Source organism: Mastigoproctus giganteus, chromosome 8 (genome assembly GCF_048544385.1).
Source record: "Mastigoproctus giganteus isolate SK-2022 chromosome 8, ASM4854438v1, whole genome shotgun sequence".
Taxonomy (NCBI): domain Eukaryota; kingdom Metazoa; phylum Arthropoda; class Arachnida; order Uropygi; family Thelyphonidae; genus Mastigoproctus; species Mastigoproctus giganteus.
In genome coordinates, this window is record NC_143582.1 from 205,165,729 (window position 1) to 205,184,707 (window position 18,979).

General features: G+C 35.1%; 1 protein-coding gene across 1 annotated transcript in view; it reads left to right on the forward strand.

The window, feature by feature from the left end:
• The window catches only part of LOC150082216 (obg-like ATPase 1), a 333,082-nt gene extending 321,460 nt beyond the window's left edge, over positions 1–11,622 (forward strand). Inside the window, exons 11-12 of the mRNA XM_090380053.1 lie at positions 7,526–7,648; positions 11,490–11,622. Coding sequence (XP_090236179.1) covers positions 7,526–7,648; positions 11,490–11,597 — 231 coding nt within the window. The 3' untranslated portion in view covers positions 11,598–11,622. The remainder of the gene's footprint in view (positions 1–7,525; positions 7,649–11,489) is intronic.
• Positions 11,623–18,979: the final 7,357 nt, after the last annotated feature.

Genomic DNA, 18,979 nt, shown 5'->3' on the forward strand with positions numbered 1-18,979 from the left:
CTCACTTACCCCCCCCCCCCCTCGGTTCCCACCAGTACACACACACATATATATAAAGCTAAGCTGGATCAGACATATTGGCTTTTGATTATACGTTTATAATTATCATTGTGTTTAATGTAGATAATTACGATGTTTGTTTGTTTGTGAAATCACTGGTCGGCATCCTGGAGGCGCCGCTCTTCCCCTCATTTGCATGTGTTCGCAACAGATGAGGCTCCGTTTTTGGAATGGGAAGCTATTATAATTATTAATAAATGTAACTCGTTCGTCTGATTTGGGACCATTTTACCACAAGTTAAAACATATTTATTTAATTAATATTATTATAAAAATCAGATAAGATTAATTATTTTTTATATATTTACGTTAACTATTTCAAGAAAGCTAATTTTGGGGGCCTAAGAGTGTATAGGTATTCGACGGAATCTTTAAAAAATAATAATAAAAGCGTAACATTTTTGAAAGGAAGAAGTAATTTATGTAAGAAGAAAATAATATTATTTTTACTCTTATTTTGTGATAATAAGCCGAGGGTGATTTGCATTTAAAGTCGTCTGTAAAAAGCTGTAGGAAATAGCGTTGATATAAAAGTAATTGAACTGTGCTTCTGAAGGAATGTTTGATTTGTCATTCTAGTGCGTGTGTGTCGTTTTGACATGCTGTTTAATACTTTGTGCAAATGGTGGAACATCTCTAATGCTATAATAGTAATTCCAGTTGTGAACGGCACGTGCCGCTTTTGCTATATTGTGTTTCCTCCGAGGCTGTGCTAGTGTCATGTTCGGAAGAAGTACGAAGAATAAGATACCTTAGGAAAATCGAGAATCGCGTCCGTAATAAACAGACGATCGTTTATGTAAGGCACTCGGAACATGTCAAAGATCCGCAGCGGCGGTCTGTCAGGAGCAGGCCCTGTACCACTGTGAGACACGGTCTCGTGTCCCGCCCCTGTCATAGACAGCGTTAGAGGAAGGCGGCAACCCTCTGGCTCGCGGCGGAACTGAAGCTGGCAGCGGCGGAGTAATGGCAGTCGGCAACTCCCACTCCGTGTCTCGAAGACAGTACCGCCGTGCGCCGAGTTAATAATGTGACACGGGCCGGCTGCTTGGTCACCGCGAATTTGTATGGGGGGTATACGCTTGGCTTATTGTCATCATGCGGCGTCTTTTGTTACCGATCTAACCAGTTAGCGCTACAGTAACGCATTTATTTTTCTACTTGTTATCGTCGCCTACCCTTTGTATGATAATCGTAATAACAACGATGTACATCTTCCGAGTGTTGTACCTTATTTTTAATTGGTTGGCCAGATGGGAAGAATAAGAAAGCATTAAAGTTGCACTGTTTGTGTAGGGTGGCTAAGATTGTGTCACCTGTTAGTATGATGATGTCAGCGAGATTTACTTTAATAAAAATTAAGAAAATTTTGTCAAAATATATGTATAAAATATTTCCCAGCCAGATTTTGCCCCCCCCCCAACCAAGATATCAAATTTCGCATTGCTGGATTAATGTAGAATTCTTTTTTGAGATAAAATAGCTGGTGGAAGTAGGCTAGAAATTTTGGCAGTAGAGAAAAAGAAGTGATTATTCCATTATATAAAGAAGTGGTGTGCAAACATTTTTTCCCCCCACTCTTCCAGAAACAAATGGGTATTATTAAATAGTTAAATTTTTTTTTATTTTTTTTTTTTTTATTTACTATTCCTATTATGCATTATTACACAAAACAAGAACCTCTTTTCGTTACGTCATTTTGGGGGAACAACAGAACTTCAATAGTTCTGTTGTCCTCCTCCTCCCATTATTACTCTTACTTACTGCATAATGCATACTAATTATCCTATATGTTATCCTCATGTTCTAATTGTTAACTTGGATTAAAATATCACCCTCGATACTCAAAACTCTCATATATAGTGCTCCTGCTGTTCATTAGACTGATGTTAAAGCCTTGTGACAATAAATTTCACTCCTCTACGAGAGCAGATCATGATGCATGGAGGATTCTGGAAGAAGGTTAGCAGTCCTTAATTCATGTTCAAAAGCATCTCCAACATGCTAATTCAAATTCAGGTCTAGAGATTTTGCTACTGTATCTGAAAAATATCTTGCTTCAAAGAATGCATCAGCTGACTCCTGTATGAAGTACACTATTGTCCAGTAAGCCTTCTCGGGGACTAGCAGAATATAAGCTGAAGATTTGATGCCAGTCAAATGGTTTTCTGTGTTGAGTAATGCCCGACCATATGTTTTATATTTATGTGAATATCTCAAGCAATGCTACCACATTTTGACTTATTTTATATTAAGATACAACTGTAGGATTGATTTTCAGTACAATATATTTCTGAACATTAGCTTACCTAAAATTTTTTTTGTCAATGTGTTTCTGTTGATATCATCGATTGGACACTGATTTCTTCAAGGAAGATAATCTTGCAGATTTTGCCTTCTTCAGAAATGCTGAGGCAGTGCTTTGTTTCTAACAATGGCCTTTCTGTCAGTTGCATTTTGCCACAAAGAGATCTGAAATGATTCCCCCCCCCCTTTTTTTTTTTTTACCTGGCTGAATATCTTCTCACACTCAGCATTATTATGAGCAATTGTTAAAATGTCAAGTTCTTTTCCTCGAGGAGTTCATAATTTGTTGTTTTTCAGAAACTCATTTGAACCGTGAGCTGGATTTGAATATGAATTAGTGACTTCTATTTTAGCATTTCTTTCTCTGTATTAGTAAATATTCACCAAATATGTCTACCTTCACAAGAAGGCATATGGTCCCCATTTTCAGCACACAAATTAACCGAGATGGCAAGAACATTCTGCTACTACTGAATGCTCAGTCTCTTTTAATATCACTGCTATTTCAGTTTTTAGACCTGCCATAACAGAGGCATTATCAGTACTAAGTATCAGATAGTTCTCTAAAAGGAATCCTACATACTTTCAGGTTCAAAAAAAGATGCCCAGTGGGCACTGAGAGGAGCTGCTTTTAATTTAATGATTTTTTTAATTATGAAACGTCACCACAGTGGGATATACCGTGGAATCACTTTGATATTGCCATCTGTAGCATTTAAAAATGGCTACCTCTACATCTACCTCTTCTTTCCCGTAACATCTCCATCTTCACCTAAGTTCAGGGATGCCCATTATAATAGATAAGAAATTGGCAATCTGTCAGAGAATTGACAGATTGTAAGTTGTGCTGCATTCTTTGAATTCATTAGATAAAGCCCATTATCTCCTTGTGCCTTTTTCACATTCAAGCACAACAATTTCTCTTACGATCAATTTTTAGTAATCACTCCATCATCTGGACCAATAGTACTGTTGAGTCTAAAACAATGCTCATTTGTGAATATTTCTATTTTTATTTATTTATTTTTTTATTATTTTCTGTTTATACTCCAGGACGACCAAACGGTCAGAGGAGTTCACAAGATACACATAATACAAGAAACAGCACCATATTCAGCAGTCACGGACTTGAACCCTGGTCACTCAAAGCACGTGTACTTATCAGCTTCATCCCTGTTCCTTTTCAGTCCTGATGTTCCAAGCTGTGAATCCATTATAACAACTCTTTAGGGTAAAATTTTATAGGAAAACACATTTTACACAAAATTTTATCAGTGGGCACACACTAAAGATGAGGTTTTGTTTTTCACACAACTAAAAAAATTTAAATTCATCAAGCATAATCTTCAAAACATTTTACCATTTCTTCTTGTGGAAAATACTAAACTAGATAAAATAACTTCAACACAAGCAAAGAACATACGACCCCATAAACCAAGTATTCAGCTTTTGTAGTGTTCTGTAGACATTATGATTGACACTGTAATGCAAATAGCCCATGGTTCAGAGTGCCGATATCAATCAGTTCATTTCATGAGCCTTTCTTTTTACAGCACTCATTTATTGACTGCAAGTGAATGGATACATATATGCAAAAAAAAAAAAAAAATTGCAATTAATTTTGACACAAGTTTGTGTTCAGCAGCAAACATGTTAAAGGTATAAAAAGATTAACAGGTTCTAGAATTACTTCTTTGAACATTTCCAATTTAGCATTTATACTTGTTAGGGTTCACCAACTGTTGAATATAATTCAAATAATGCCTGAAGCCATCATAATTTACATTGCGAAAACTGAAACCTTTCCCTTTACCCTTGAGAACAGTTATTTGTTTAGTTACAGCTCACATCAATCGTTATGATCATTACCTGCTAATGGTTTCTAAAATTCTCAATATGTGAAATCCTCAGTAAAAATTAGGTAAACATTATTGTCCCCCCCATATAGCATCAATAACATGTTGATATAAGAAGCAGTCATTTAATCATTCCAGAAGTCCCATTCTTATCTTGGGAAAATTCAAGTCCTTAATGCAGTACATCATATCTGCTTGTCCACTCCATTTGTCTGCATAAATTGTTATTATATTCGTCGCACTAAGTTGGTCTTTAGCACTCCCCCCATTAATAACATCACACCAGACTCAATATCTTGACAATTCTCAGTCTATTGGATATTCTCTTCTTGAATGTACAGATTTCACACTTAAAAGCATAGTCATGCTCCATTCCTATACACATTAGACTTACCATATTCAAAATTTTCAGCTAGTATTTAGTATAAGCACGTCTGTTTTTTATGGCATTGCTTTCCCCCAGAAGTTTTTCCAGTTGATTATTATTATAGTTTTAGCACTCTCTAAGGAGCTGTTCAGTAATATGCTAGTTTCTATGGTTTTATCATCTTTGAGAGTCACTAATTGAGACTGCCCACCATCTGACACTTAACAGGCCATCATAGTAAGTTTTGTATTGTCAACAAGAGCTAGATATGACTGTAAAGCCAAGGCTAGTCTCACTGTAATAGTATTAATTTGTCTCTGCAGGCTGCACCCTCTCACTATTACTTTCCAGATTGGACATACAATTATCATGTCCCAGTAGAATAGTTTGAAGAAGTGCAAAAGTTTTACCTGCTTTTGCTTTTAGCTGCAATAAAATAATTAGTCTGGATGTTCCCCAAGCTAAGTTCCTGAAAAACATACCACAGCATTAGCATTAGTTATATGATGTAAGAAAGCAAGCTTATAAGCATCAGCCAAAAAAAAAAACTTCCCACTTCAAAACTTTGTCTAGTTCTGCCTTGAATTTATTTAAGCTGTCAACTTCCACAACAACTAAGGGCAGGGCATCCTGAGGGTGCAAGGGGTGCACTGCATTAGGGTGCCAACATTCAAGGGGCACCTGAAAACCTGAAACTTACATACATATATGAAGAAAATTTTAAGGGGGGTGCCAAATTGCAATTGGCACATACCCTAGAAATGCTCCTGACAATGACAGATGGAAGTTTGTTCCAGCAATCATCAACCACCTGCTGGCTAAAGGCAAATTTCCGCACATCTATTCTACAACTGTCTTTCCTCAATTTGAATTTATGTCCCCTCAGCTGATTAATCTGGGCAAGAGGAAGAATCCCATCAGCATTGAGCCTGCTCAAACCATTCAAGACCTTATACACCTCAATCAGATCACCTCGCAGGTGCCTAGTATCCAAACACTGCAATTTGCAGAAGTTAAGCCTTTCTTCATAAGAGCAACACTTTGTTCCATTCACCAATTTTGTTGCCCTTCTCTGTACTCATTCCAGTAGCTCTACATCCTTCCTAAAATGAGGCCTCCAGACCTGTATACAGTACTCAGAAAAAACGAATTAATACAAAGAAAAGCTTTTATAACAAAAAATCCTGTTCATTAAGTTGCACGAATGAAAACGTGGGATGTAAATATACTTCGAGGTTTGTTTATTTTGCGCCAAAGCAACTAAGGCTATGGGATGAGCAAACAGTGTATGGCCTCATTCATTGATGCTACTGATGTAACATCAATGAATATGTTTGCACCTCTTCTGTTCGTATATTCTGTCTCTGTATATTCAGTCTCTAAATCCTCAAGATTTAGAGACTACATATACACTTCTTATTTGTCTAAAAGTAGTAGTACTTTTAGACAAATGACATCATTGAAAAAAGTTATTCTGTTTGTTTAACCCTGCAGTGTTGGTATCCCCAATTGTAACAAACACAGTATGGCACCCGACAGGTGTCAACTTTGTTTTTAATTTCGGAAAAGCGGTTTTTTTTTATTTTTTTTTTATTCTGCCTGGTGTATACCAATATGCCATCTTTTCTTAATGAAAAAATATGTAACAAATGCTGTGCTTTCTACACTGTTTATTTAAAAAAATAATAATAATTCTTTATAATTTATGCCTATAAAACATAGGCATAAATTATAACTTGATTAGCAAATATAAAGATGAAACTGTTAGGCTTTTCATTTACCCATTTAAAAACTGTTACACATTCAAAATTTCAAATGCGTGCATATACATATATTTCTGTTTATTATGTGTATAGTTTTAATTCTGCTGGCATCTAAATAAAATGAAAAAGAAGATCTTCACATTGTTAATTTATTTCATAGGATATATAGCTTCTGCTAAATCAAATATCTGACGTTTTTTATTTCCTTTAAGTTATCAGATTTGCTAATCAAGATTACCTGCTTTCTGATACAAACCAGTAAGCCTTGAAATGGTTTGTCATGATAGTGTCTCATAGTTTAAATAACATTTATTTGTTTAAAAGTAATACTGCTTGAGACAATTCTTGGATTCCTCAAGAAGTTCAACAATTATAATTACTTAATACTAGTTTGAGTATTAAGTAATTAGATCATAATAATACGTCTTAATTTTAAAAAATAACTAATCTGTGCATTATGTATTCTCTTCCATATTTATCTCCTTGTGACCTTGCCTCATAAATTTCAAATTCATTAATTATATTGAATTCTCTCTAAATTTGCCATTTATTAATTCTTTATTTCACAATCTTAAAGAAAAAACTTACTTTTTTAAAAAAGTTTATTTGTATTCTTGAATTTAATGATTAAGGAATGTAAGTTTACTTTCTTAACTGTAATAGGGAAAGCAGTTTTACCATTACACCCTTTATATCCTTTTCCAATAACTAATTTCATTTATGAAGAAAAAAATAAATGTTTGGATATCATTAATTTTTTTAATATACAGTATTAGATGCATATTTTTGTTTGGTAGAGGTTTTTTTTTTTTTTTTTTAATATGAGATTAATATTTGTATAATGTTGAAACATTAATTGCCACAAGAAAAAACAGGTTTCATCTGAGAAACAGGTCTATAAATGGAAAGTGTCAAAGTCTTGCTGTGTTATTGGGAAGCCAAGGTTATAAAAATGCAGAATGAAAAAGATTAAATTAATCTTCCACAACAAACTGTGTGTTCAGCTAGTTTTTTCTTATTTGTTCTTTATCTTTTTTTTTTGTTGTTGTTGTCTGTTTTTTAGTGTATTCATTTACTACTTAATAGTTGAACATGTCTGTTGTAGCAAACAGTATAGCATTTATTTTAAGAATAAACCTTTTGGTTTTAATTTTTTAAAATTTTTATTTCAGAAAGGTACCAAAGCACCACAAGCAGCTGGAAAGATCCATACTGATTTTGAGAAGGGTTTCATCATGGCAGAAGTTATGAAATATACAGACTTCAAGGAAGAAGGAACTGAAGCTGCAGTAAAGGTATTAATTTATGTAGAGCTCTCCATTGGGGGGGAGGGTACAATTATATTTTTTATAGTGTAAAAGAATATTTGTGCAAAGTGCTTCTTGCATGATATTCGTGTTTGTTTGCTGGCAAGAGTAACTCAGCAGCAGGCAAGCCCATTTTGTAATGTGTAAATAAGTTTGCACGGTGCTGTGGTATGGCAGTCTATCATTTAGCATATAATGCAGTTATTCATAAAACATTTATTTTTTAAAAGAATAGTTTTCATAACATTTGCACAGGGTAGCCCAGAAAAAAAATTAAGCGAAATGCTGAAAATTTCATGCAGAATATAACGAAATTAAGAAGAAGAAACATAACCAGAACATATATTGTTGAAAGATGGGTTCCAAGTGCGCACCATTTCTCTCCAAACATAATTCCATACAAAAAAATTAAATTGTCAACCATAGCACATAATGTTTCTCCAGAAATGTCTGAAATCACATTGCTCTGCAAGAGTCAGGCAGAGTCCTAAGAACAGCACAAAACTCTTGTCTTCTAGCAATCTCCAAATGCATGCATGAGTTAGAGCCAAGTCGGAATGGGAATGGAAATTCACCATTATAAGAAAACAGTCTGTTAGGGAGTATTGTTCTAATTTTCATGATGTGTGACACATTGCATCATCTTGTATGAACACTCATCAGAAGGAAGTCTTTTTTTCAAGACAAAATTATTCCAAATTCGTGTGAAAGTGTTCTTCAGTTTGTTCATGATGCATGTCACCATTGGCATTTTTTGGAGCACCTTTGCCATTTTCAATGAAGTATGGCCCAATAATCCCATGGACAGAAGTAGTGATCCACACTGTCAACCTCTGTGAATGCAGAAGTTTTTGTTTGCAGTTGTTCTGGTTTCCACCACTTTAAAAATGATTTTTTTTTTTTCCCTCCTCCTGTTAGGTCACTGAATAAAACATGGCCTTCACTCAGACTTTGTTAAATAATACTTATCCTCGTGTGGTTACAGAACACCATAAGAATTGCTTTAGTTAACATATGCTAGATTTGAATTCATTATGAAAATGCTTCATTCTCTGGGTATATTTTCTCTACACTCAAAACAAGAAATCTCAACTTCCTTTTAGATATGAAGCTGGTATATATTAAGAGACTGTACCACTTTTTTACAAACAGTACTTGTATTTGCATTCATTCTGACATCTGCCTAAATTTTAGTAAAGAGGTAGGGTACTGCTTCAATGCAATTATTGAAATAGTTTGAGAAAATAATGCTACCGTGTATTATGCTTTTCTGTCTTTGCTACCTGGAAGACCATATTGCCACTCCTACGATAGTGACAGAAATGGACTTGGGCTCTTCAGAAATGACTGTGTTTAGTCATGAGGCAGCCTAACCTTACCAGTATAAACTGAGTGAACAGAAATCATGGGATACCTACTTAGTAACAGGTAGGCCCACCTTTCACCCGGATAAGGGCAGTCACACGACAAGGCATCGAGTCCACTAGTTTATGAAAGCGTTCCACAGGTATTTCCATCCATGCTTGCTGCACCGCTGTCCATAATTCCATTGCTTTCCTCGAATGAACCTTTCCACAGAATCCCAAAGAAGGACATGAACCCACAGGGTTCATGTCCGATCAACGGGGACGCCATTCCATGGTGGTAAAATCTGTGGTCCACACTCCACTAGAAATTAAATTTTACTTGTAAAATACACATTTAATATTGAAATACAGGCTTACCCAACATTTTTTATCTGTGGATTTCTGTTTGGTTTTGCAGACTTTTCCCTCATCAGAAATGTTGAGTAAAAGTACTGTTAATAACAATGCTCCTGCTGTCTGGACTTGGTTGTCAGGAGCATTTCCAAAGCTTCAACAGAAGATCTGAACTCAGTTTTTTTTTTTTTTTTTTTTTTTTTACCTGGTTGAATTCACCCACACTCAATACTGCTACACTGCTATGAGGAACTATTAATATACCAATCACAGCTTGGGGTAATTTGTTATATTTCGGGCTTCCTTATTCACTTGTCAGCTCCCTGACCAAGGACCACTGTACATCAATTGTTTCCTTTTTCATAATAACATCTAGTAGTTTCTTAAACAACACCAGGCAGTAGTGTGAACTTGACCACAAAAAATTTCAAATTTGGAAATGATGCACTGCTGTTAATGAAATTTCTTTTACCACAGCATTCATAACATCATCTTTCAATGGGGTCTTGTGCACTGAGTAGTCACATGCAGAAATGAACAAAACAACAGAATCTTTTCCTCTTGTTTTATACTCTCCATGACCTTGACAGAAGAAATGTGTATGACTAATTCAGAATCATCCTTCGTGATTTAGTCTACTATGATAACTTCCAAAATGGAAAAGGACAATTCAGAAATTGTTGGCAAAACAAATTTGCACATAACATTCACACATAACCTTCAACATACCTTGCTTGGCCTGTATAGAGTTGTTTTCACCAGAAATTTCCAATTCAGAAGGGATTGGTTATTTTATTTTATTTATTTATTTATTTTTTATTTTTTTTTTTTTTGAGTTCATAGATTTGCCTTTCTTTCAAAACTTTTGGATCATAAAATGGATTTGAACATGAGTATGACCACTCACTATTGATTGGTTGTTGTACTTTTCAACTTGGTAACTGAAAGGTGCTCATAGTAGTTTCTGGCAGTTGTAGTGATGTTCTTTCCTTCCTTATTAAAAATTAGAGGCTTCCCCAACCTTTTTTCTTGAAGAAGACTGTTAATTGACTCCTCTTCCATAAGACGTTACCATAATATATCTTGTGGATATGTATATACTTGTTATGATGACTACTTATAATTAACTTCATGAATGAAGTAAATTGGATTATTATCCCATGCTGTGTACACAAATTAATACTATATTATAAAAATCTTATATAAAGCAGCATTCCCTTTAGAATATTAGCAAGATTTATTAAATGAAATGAAAAAGACTTCATAATTATTCTTATGAATAATTATGATAACTTCACATTTAGCTATCAAACCTGGTTGAAAATATGATATCATAAATTGTTGTAAACTCAATCTAATATATTCAAATTCAAAGTCAAGTAATCTAGCATCCATGGAACTGTGGCAGTGCCAGATTATTGTACATTTATCTAAAAATGATTATATTAAATCTTCAAGTAACCCAAAATATCTGGGTTACTTTTTGGCATATCTGTATTGCAGCACCAGATATTTGGTGCTGCCATTCTCTTACTGTTTTGGTACTCTGTGCCCTCCTATAACAGTGATAAAAATACTGTTTCTAAAGCGAGCCCAAGTCTGTCGATGTCATTGGTGGAATAAAGTATCTCAGATAGCAAACAGAAATATATAATGCAGAGATTTCACAATTGGAGAAACCTCTCTGCATTATATGTTTCTATGTTCATTTGGAAAGAATTGGGTTTAGGAATTTTTAAAGGCTTCTGTTGGAGCTGTACTTAATTGATCTCGGGAAGCGGGGGCAAGAGTTTGTTTGGTGAATCTTGAGTTTAAAACTGAGTGGGTAGTGATTAGTTGTTGCATTTGATAGAGGATAAAAGGAGAGTTATAATGTATCAGTTAAAATAAATATTTTAATACTTTTTAATTATGACACTTGTAATAAAATATAATTTGTTTGATTTAAAGTAGGATTAATAATACATCTCTCTCTCTCTCTCTCTCTCTCTCTCTCTCTCTCTCTCTCTCTCTCTCTCTCTCTCTTGAAAGAGAGATGTATTATTACAATTATATTAATATTCTTCAGTGTATATGTATCTTTTTTACATTTTGAAAAAAATCATTCCTATGTGTTTGTCTCTTTCTAGGCAGCTGGTAAATATCGGCAGCAAGGAAGAAACTATGTTGTTGAAGATGGAGATATTATTTTCTTTAAATTTAATGCAGGGGCAGGGCTGCAAACAAAGAAAAAGTAACTTGTTTATTTAAGATTAGTTTGGAGTACGTTAACTCAAACAAAATAAATTTGCACAGCTGCTGTGTTTGTTTCTTAATGTCTAATTATAGAACAAATATTACCTCATAATTTACAGAACAAAGATATATAGATATATACCCAGTGAAGTGTTATTTATTTCATCACAACACAGTTAAAACTGGTAACCAACAAACGATACTGAGAACAACTCATGCTTCAAAAGCATAATATAAGCTACTTCAAATATTTTTTGAGATGTGTACTGTTTCAAGAATTGCCAACATCTGGAGAGTGTAGATAAAATAAGGAGATTTTTGGGGATTGTATAGAGCTAGCCTAGTAGCTACTAACAGTGCACTCTGGTGTACTTTAAACACCTACATCCTCTGGCTTTTTATTGCCAAATATTTATTTAATTTTTTAATTTTTAATTTTTTTTATTCATACAAAAGCATCTTTGGTGTGCTGTTCTATACATTCAGTGGTATTTGCATATGTTTTTGAATATTTTCCATAATTGCAGGGAAATGTTTCTTCAGTAATGCTATCCAGTAGCTGTGATTCCAGCTTTTAGGTCTTCAATTCCAAATTGTCCAGGATATTGATTTAAGATGACCCTAGTACAAAAATATTCACCAAAGAAATCAAGGTTACATTTGCCATATGTGATCTTTTTTTTTTTTTTTTTTTTTTTCTCTCTCTCTCATCTTGTTTAGATAAACAGTGATATTGATGTTAATATGTGCCATGTATTTACAGCAAAATGCTTCTAAATAGCCATAATTGCTCTTCTACTGTCCAGAGTTGTGTTTACCTGTTTTCCGCAGCACTTGGAAATTAATGCACATCCAAAGAATTGTTTAGTAGAAGAAAATCTTATGCAATTAATTTGGATATTTTTTTATCTGACCACTAGAATAGATGTGCAGAAATTTGCCTTTAGCCAGCGGGTGGTTAATTGCTGGAACAAACTTCCATCTGTCATTGTGGAAGTTGATAGGTTAAATAAATTTAAGGAGGAACTGGACAAACATTTAGAGGGAATTGTTTTGTAAATTTTTTTTTGGCTGATGCTACATAAGCTCATATACTTGCTTTCTTCACATGCCACTACTACTACTACTTAGCCAAGGGGTAATCTGGTAGCATGGTTTACATCTGTATCGCAAGAGAGTAGACTGAGTTTCCCAGGCACTACTGTCTGGGAAACTCAATTTCTAATCAGTACTGATCCTGTGGTCTTCTTGTAAGGGGGGAGGTGATGCTGTTTCTACAGAAGGGATTCTGTTGCTGCAGAGAGTTTGTTATAAAACCCTGGTTTTAGACTGAGTTTTCCAACCAACTGTACAGCTACTGCAACCTTCCTAATTGTTACTACAGAGCTGGACTAGGGGATTTGGTAATGGGCTTGCAGGATAATGGGGACTTCTGTTGCTGGTTAAGGGTTTGGATATTTGGCAAGCCTTTTTAAAACAGATTCTGAGAAGATTCAAAAAGCTGCAAAGACATCTGGATTTGATGAGCTTGTATTCTTTCTGCTGTGGTATACGGTTGATTTTGGCAATAAGGATGTTCCCGAATGAGTAGTCAGGAAATATTGCAATAGTAGAATCACAAAGCAGGTTGTTGTGCCTCTGAGATCAAGATTATTGACCTTTATAACCCATTCTCCCTATGATCATAAATGTGGTGTAGAAGTGTTGGGTGAACCAAGAGTTCCCCATTACTGAGTCTACATTTGGAATGATATTTCTGACTATTCTCTTATCTGATTCATCCCACTTGTTACCACAAGGTGATCTTACAGATCCTTAGTTATTCCTGTTTTATGTTACTGTTTGTGTTGAGACCTACTCCAATAATCTCCATTGGTATATTCTCTTTGATCCATAAGTGGCTCACCTGTAATTACTTGTAGGGCAACAGTGGACATGACTTTGTAAGCCCTGTGGTATAAGGTTGATTTTGGCAGTAAGGATGTTTCTGATATATCCAATACAAGATCAAGATTTTGGAGCTTCTTTATGATCCATGCCCCTGTGATTATAAATGTGGCGTAGAATTGTTGGGTGATCCAAGAGTTCCCCATTACTGAGTCTACATTTGGAATGATCTTTCTAACTCCTCTTATCTGATTTATCCCTTCTGTTTCCACAAGTTATGTTATTGTTTGTGTCAAGACTTATTCCAATAATCTCCATTGGTGCATTCTTTGACCTTATTTGACTCACTTGGAATGACTTGTAGGGCAGCACTGGGCATGACTTTGCAAGCAATAGTGTTCTGAAACAGCATTAGCTCAAAGATCTGCTCAAAGTATATGTACATTAATATCCTGTCCACCTGATGAACTCCCCCCCAAAAAAGGTCATCTACATAAGCAGTCAGGAGGACTCCCTCAAAAGTTTTTCCCAATAATTTATTTACTTGTTTGAAATAATGCATGCATTACAGAGTGATAAACCTGTATACAAAAATACAAAGTTCACCTGTATACAGAAATGCAATGTTAACATGAATTATTACAAATACAAATGTTAACATGAATTATTACAAATACAAATGTTAACATGAATGTACAATAATCAGTAACAGGCAACCATTTACAGCTTTGAACAACATATAATGACAAATGGAGAATAATGTAAAAATTGACAGGCTAAATGCCCTTGGTTAGTCTTAATTCAAAATAATAGGTTAATAGTAGAAATGAAAAAAAAAATTTATTTAGAACATCAAGAGTCAGCTTCCTGAATGAATTTTTGGAAACAAAAATATCACTCCTGTGAAGATTAGTTAGTACTAGTAGTGCAAATTGCCAACTGGGTTAGCCGGGTGGGTAAAGTACCTGCCTGGCAACCCAAAGGTCGCGGGTTCGATTCCCGCCTCGGGCTTGGATCAAAGTACTGCAAAAAAACCTTGAGAGGTGCATTATGGCCACAGAAGCCTATGTGCCAACAACTACCAAAAAAAAAAAAAAAAAAGTAGTGCAAATTATGCAAGAAAGCAAACTTACACAACATCAGCAAAAAAAAAAAAAAAAACTTTCCACATCACCTGTCTATCCCCTCCAATAGTTTGTCTAGTTTTTTCTTAAATTTATTCAAACCACCCACTTTCACGACAACAGATAGAAGCTTGTTCCAATGATCAGTCACCGGCTGGCTTAAAGCAAACTTCTGCACATCTATCCTGCAGCCATCCTTAATTTGAATTTATGTCCCCCCCCCATGTGTATAGTCTGAGCAAGAGGAAGAATGCCATCAGAATTGAGCTTGCTGCTGTCAGCTCACCTTGCAGGTGCCTCATGTCCAGATGCTGAAATTTGCAGAACTGAAATCTTTTTTAGTAAAAGAACCCTTTTATTCCCCTCACCAATCCTGTTGCCCTTCTCTGCAACAGTTCTAGCGGATTTCCTAAAATGAGGCCTCTAGACTTGTATGTGGTATATGGAGGAATTGGGAGTGGGGGAGACCCCTGTTGCAGCTTGACAATCGACACTATGTCCTTTCTGTATATATTGTACTCCCCATATTCAAATTCTGTCATACAAGTGTGTTACTTGTTACCTGCCATACTACAAGTGTAAATATCCCTTATATCTGAGTGACACCACCAAATCTCTGATATCCCCACAGTTTGCTCCTAGCATTGGTTTTCTTGCCCTTAATTGCTGTGACAGAGCCCACATATTTCCTTGTTCCATTACACCCCAGAGTAGGCCTTGAAATCCACAGTACCTTGCTTTCCAGGCTGTTGCATGTTCCAAATAGAAGCAGTGCATGAATCACTCACTTCTGCCTGCCTCTATTGTTAATCTGTTAGTCTGTGTATTCCCTCAAGCTAGCAGTTTTCTTTTCTGACCCCCTTAACAATGCCTCAATAAAATTAGCAAATATTCTTGCACCCTTTCTATTTACATGTATCCCATCCCTGTAGAAGCAGTCCTGGGCCGATTAGTTAATATTGATGAGGTGGATGCTTAAAAATCTCAGTGATGTATGAAAAAAAAAGAGCTATTAAATGCCTTGACATCCAATATTTATAATATTTCATTAATTTTAGGTAAAAATGAATGCTGAAAAGTGTATTTGAAATTATATAAGAGCTATTCATTTGTGGAGGGAGGCCTTGCCATACTACGAGTGTGTATACTCCAAGCTTCAACTCCAAAACATGAGCTTAGAGTATGGCAAGACCTATACTTGTCACAAATATAGATCTGTGATAGCTTTCCAATTATTATATCCAGGATAATCTTTTTTTTACTGGCCTCATCTACTGATTAGCAGGTACAACATTGAGTGCTTTAAGTTTGCAACCAGCTAATCAGTATAGGAACACCAAATGAACCAAGCTGTAGAAAGTTGACTACAAACCAACCATCTGAAACTCATTTCCAATACAGTTGTTTCAATGCTTCTTGTCATCTCATCATGGGGAGGTGATACAGTGACTAACTTTAACAAAACCATAAATGATTTTGTTAAGGTTAGTTTCAGCATTGTTATGATTTGTTAGTGGGTCTTGTATTTGAGGTTATGTTGAGACTTTATATATTTATACCTGTATAAATATATAAAGTCTCGAGATATGTATAAAATTTATACCTGTATAAATACACTTATGTATAAAGTTTAAAGACAAAGCACTTTGTAACATCAGTTTGTGGTTATTCTAAGGAATTCATTTGGCAATCTATAATCCACTAATGTAGCAAAGGTTTTTTTTTTTTTACTCTGGTCATGATCTCTGAGATTTTTTTATTTTTATGGTTTCATTATGGTTAGTTTCAGCATTGTTATGATTTGTGTGATTTTGCATTTCATTAGTTTTGCAGTACCTTATTTTAATTTTGATTAATTTGGTTTTATTATGGAATTTTTGTTTTGATGTGAATTTTGTGGTTGGGTCTCACTGATTTGAATGTGATTTATTTCCTCACCTCCTTTGTGATATTTCTGATTTACCCAGAATCAAGTGGTTGTGCCCATCTTAACAAGCAGTTGTTTAAGATAGGTTTTCATTTCAGATCTTTTCTGTTTATGCCTGGCCTCCTCACTGATGAGGTGACATAAACTACAGAAACAGCTGTATGGGTAGCAGCAGTAAGTTTCATATGGTTGCTTAATAGTTACCTTTCTGTAGCCTGGTTCATTTAGTGTTCCTATTCTAATTATCAGGTCTTCTACTTGAGGTTACACCCAATGTGTAATACCTTTGTATAAAGTTTTGAAACAACAGCACTTTATACATTCTATTTACAGTAATAACATTTAATGAAGTTATCCAATCTTGGAATTAAATTGTCATCTCTTACATAAGATTTTTTCTTCGGTCCAGACTCTTAACAATTTCTCTGTATTATCCAGAACCAGGTCTCTTCCCTTCGAAAGGTAGGCAGCACTTGATGCTATCACATTGCAGCAAATTTTTTAATTCTGCCAGAATTCATGAAAAATATCATCATGCTGGTCTGTAATATGTTCACCTTCCTTAAATTGTTTTTATACTTCTGATATCACTGTTAAAGAGATGCTTTCTGTAGACTTTTCACCAATTTATATGTATCTGAACTTGCTAGCCGTTTTCTCAACATGTAGGTTTAGAGTAATTCGGATATAATTTATGTATTGTTAATATCCCTATATGTAAAAAAGATGATAGAGAATTGGGGCATAATTACTATACATGTAGTGTTGCATAGTGACACGGGCACCTCCGTAGCCAGGTGGGCAGGAACAGCAGTGCATAGCACGCGCTTCTTGATTAGACCAGGGTTCGAGCCTGTGACCACCAAATACGGAGGATGCGGAAAGGTCAAGGAATGACCACCGCATATCCCCAGAGCAATATGGCCTTAGTTGCTAATGCTCCTAAAAACCAAAAATAACAGAATAACAGCATAGTGACACAACAAACAAAATTTATCTTGCTGTGCACATAAAAACAATCCTGCTATTTCCATTTGATTTTAATTGCAGGAATTTGCTATTCATATAGAAAACGGCATTATAAAATGCTACTGATCTCATCATAGTGAGATCATCAGCATCAAGGACACAAATAGAAATACCATAAATAGAGAACTATCTGTAGTGTGGATACCTTTTCTCTTTTTCAGGTACACTGTATAAGACAATTGTAAGACTGCACTTCAAACACCATGTCCAAGTACGGAGACTGCACCTAAAAAAGACATTGAGGTTCTTGAAAAGGTCCAAAAACAAAAGGGTACCCACATAAGGAAAGACTGAATATGTGGCTATAGAACTTGGCAACCAGGCACCTTAGAGGGGACCTGATTGAGGTTTATAAGACTCTGAGAGAGGATAGTGTGCAGGTGAAAATTTTCAGTTATAAATGATTACAGAACTAGGGACCATAAATTTAAATTACAGGGAAAGTTTAGACTGGATTGTACAAAGTTTTCTTTTAGCCAACATGATGTTAATTACTGGAATAAGTTGTCTCCATTGGTATTTGAGGCTGACAAGACAGCTTGGGGAAGTTGAAGGTCAACTGGATAGTTACCTATATGAAGAAGGAAACACAAGTAATTTATTTTCTTTTTTTTTTAATACATATTTTATTTTAATTATTTTTTACTGTTTATTTTTTTTGTCTGATGCAACAAAAGCATCTGGCTTCCTTGCACTATATGGCTAATACTATGACATAAACTAGTAATATACTAAAGAAGTTTTGTATAGATACCTTGATGAATACATGAATTTTGATGACAGAATGCAGGAGATGTATAATGTATAATCTGGCTGATTAGCTGGATTCTTCTGATCAACGTGGACCAATTGGTTTAATTTTTATTTATGAGTGGTTTGCATTCTGAAAAACCCAGAACAGCTCAAAGAGGAACAGCCTTGTTCCTTCTGACATTGGCTAGCTACAACCCCAACTGTGAAGAGGTGTTTTAGAAATTCCTCCAGTCTACAAGTTGGTTCCGTAATACAGTAAACCCTCAATTTAATGGACTAGATGGGGATAACACTTCTACATTAAATCAGTTGTCTTAAACTTAAAAATATATAGTCTTCAAAGTTACCAGAATGTTATGAAAAAGTGCCATACTATGGAATTAGAACATTAAATGTTGTAATTATGTATTTTACTGCACCTACTGTGTGGAATAGAAAAGTATGGAATTTTTCTGACATACAGTGGAAACCTGGACTGAAGTTTACTGAGAGTTTGAAGTACTCTCGGGCAGTCAGATATGAAGTTTTCTGACCAATGCAGACAGGCTGCCAGGGCAGTTCATGAGGTTTTGTCAATGATATATAGGAATTTTGCTAGCAGGGAAAAGGAGGTGATTGTCCCTCTGTATAAGGCCTTGAGTACTGCGTACAGGTCTGGAGGCCT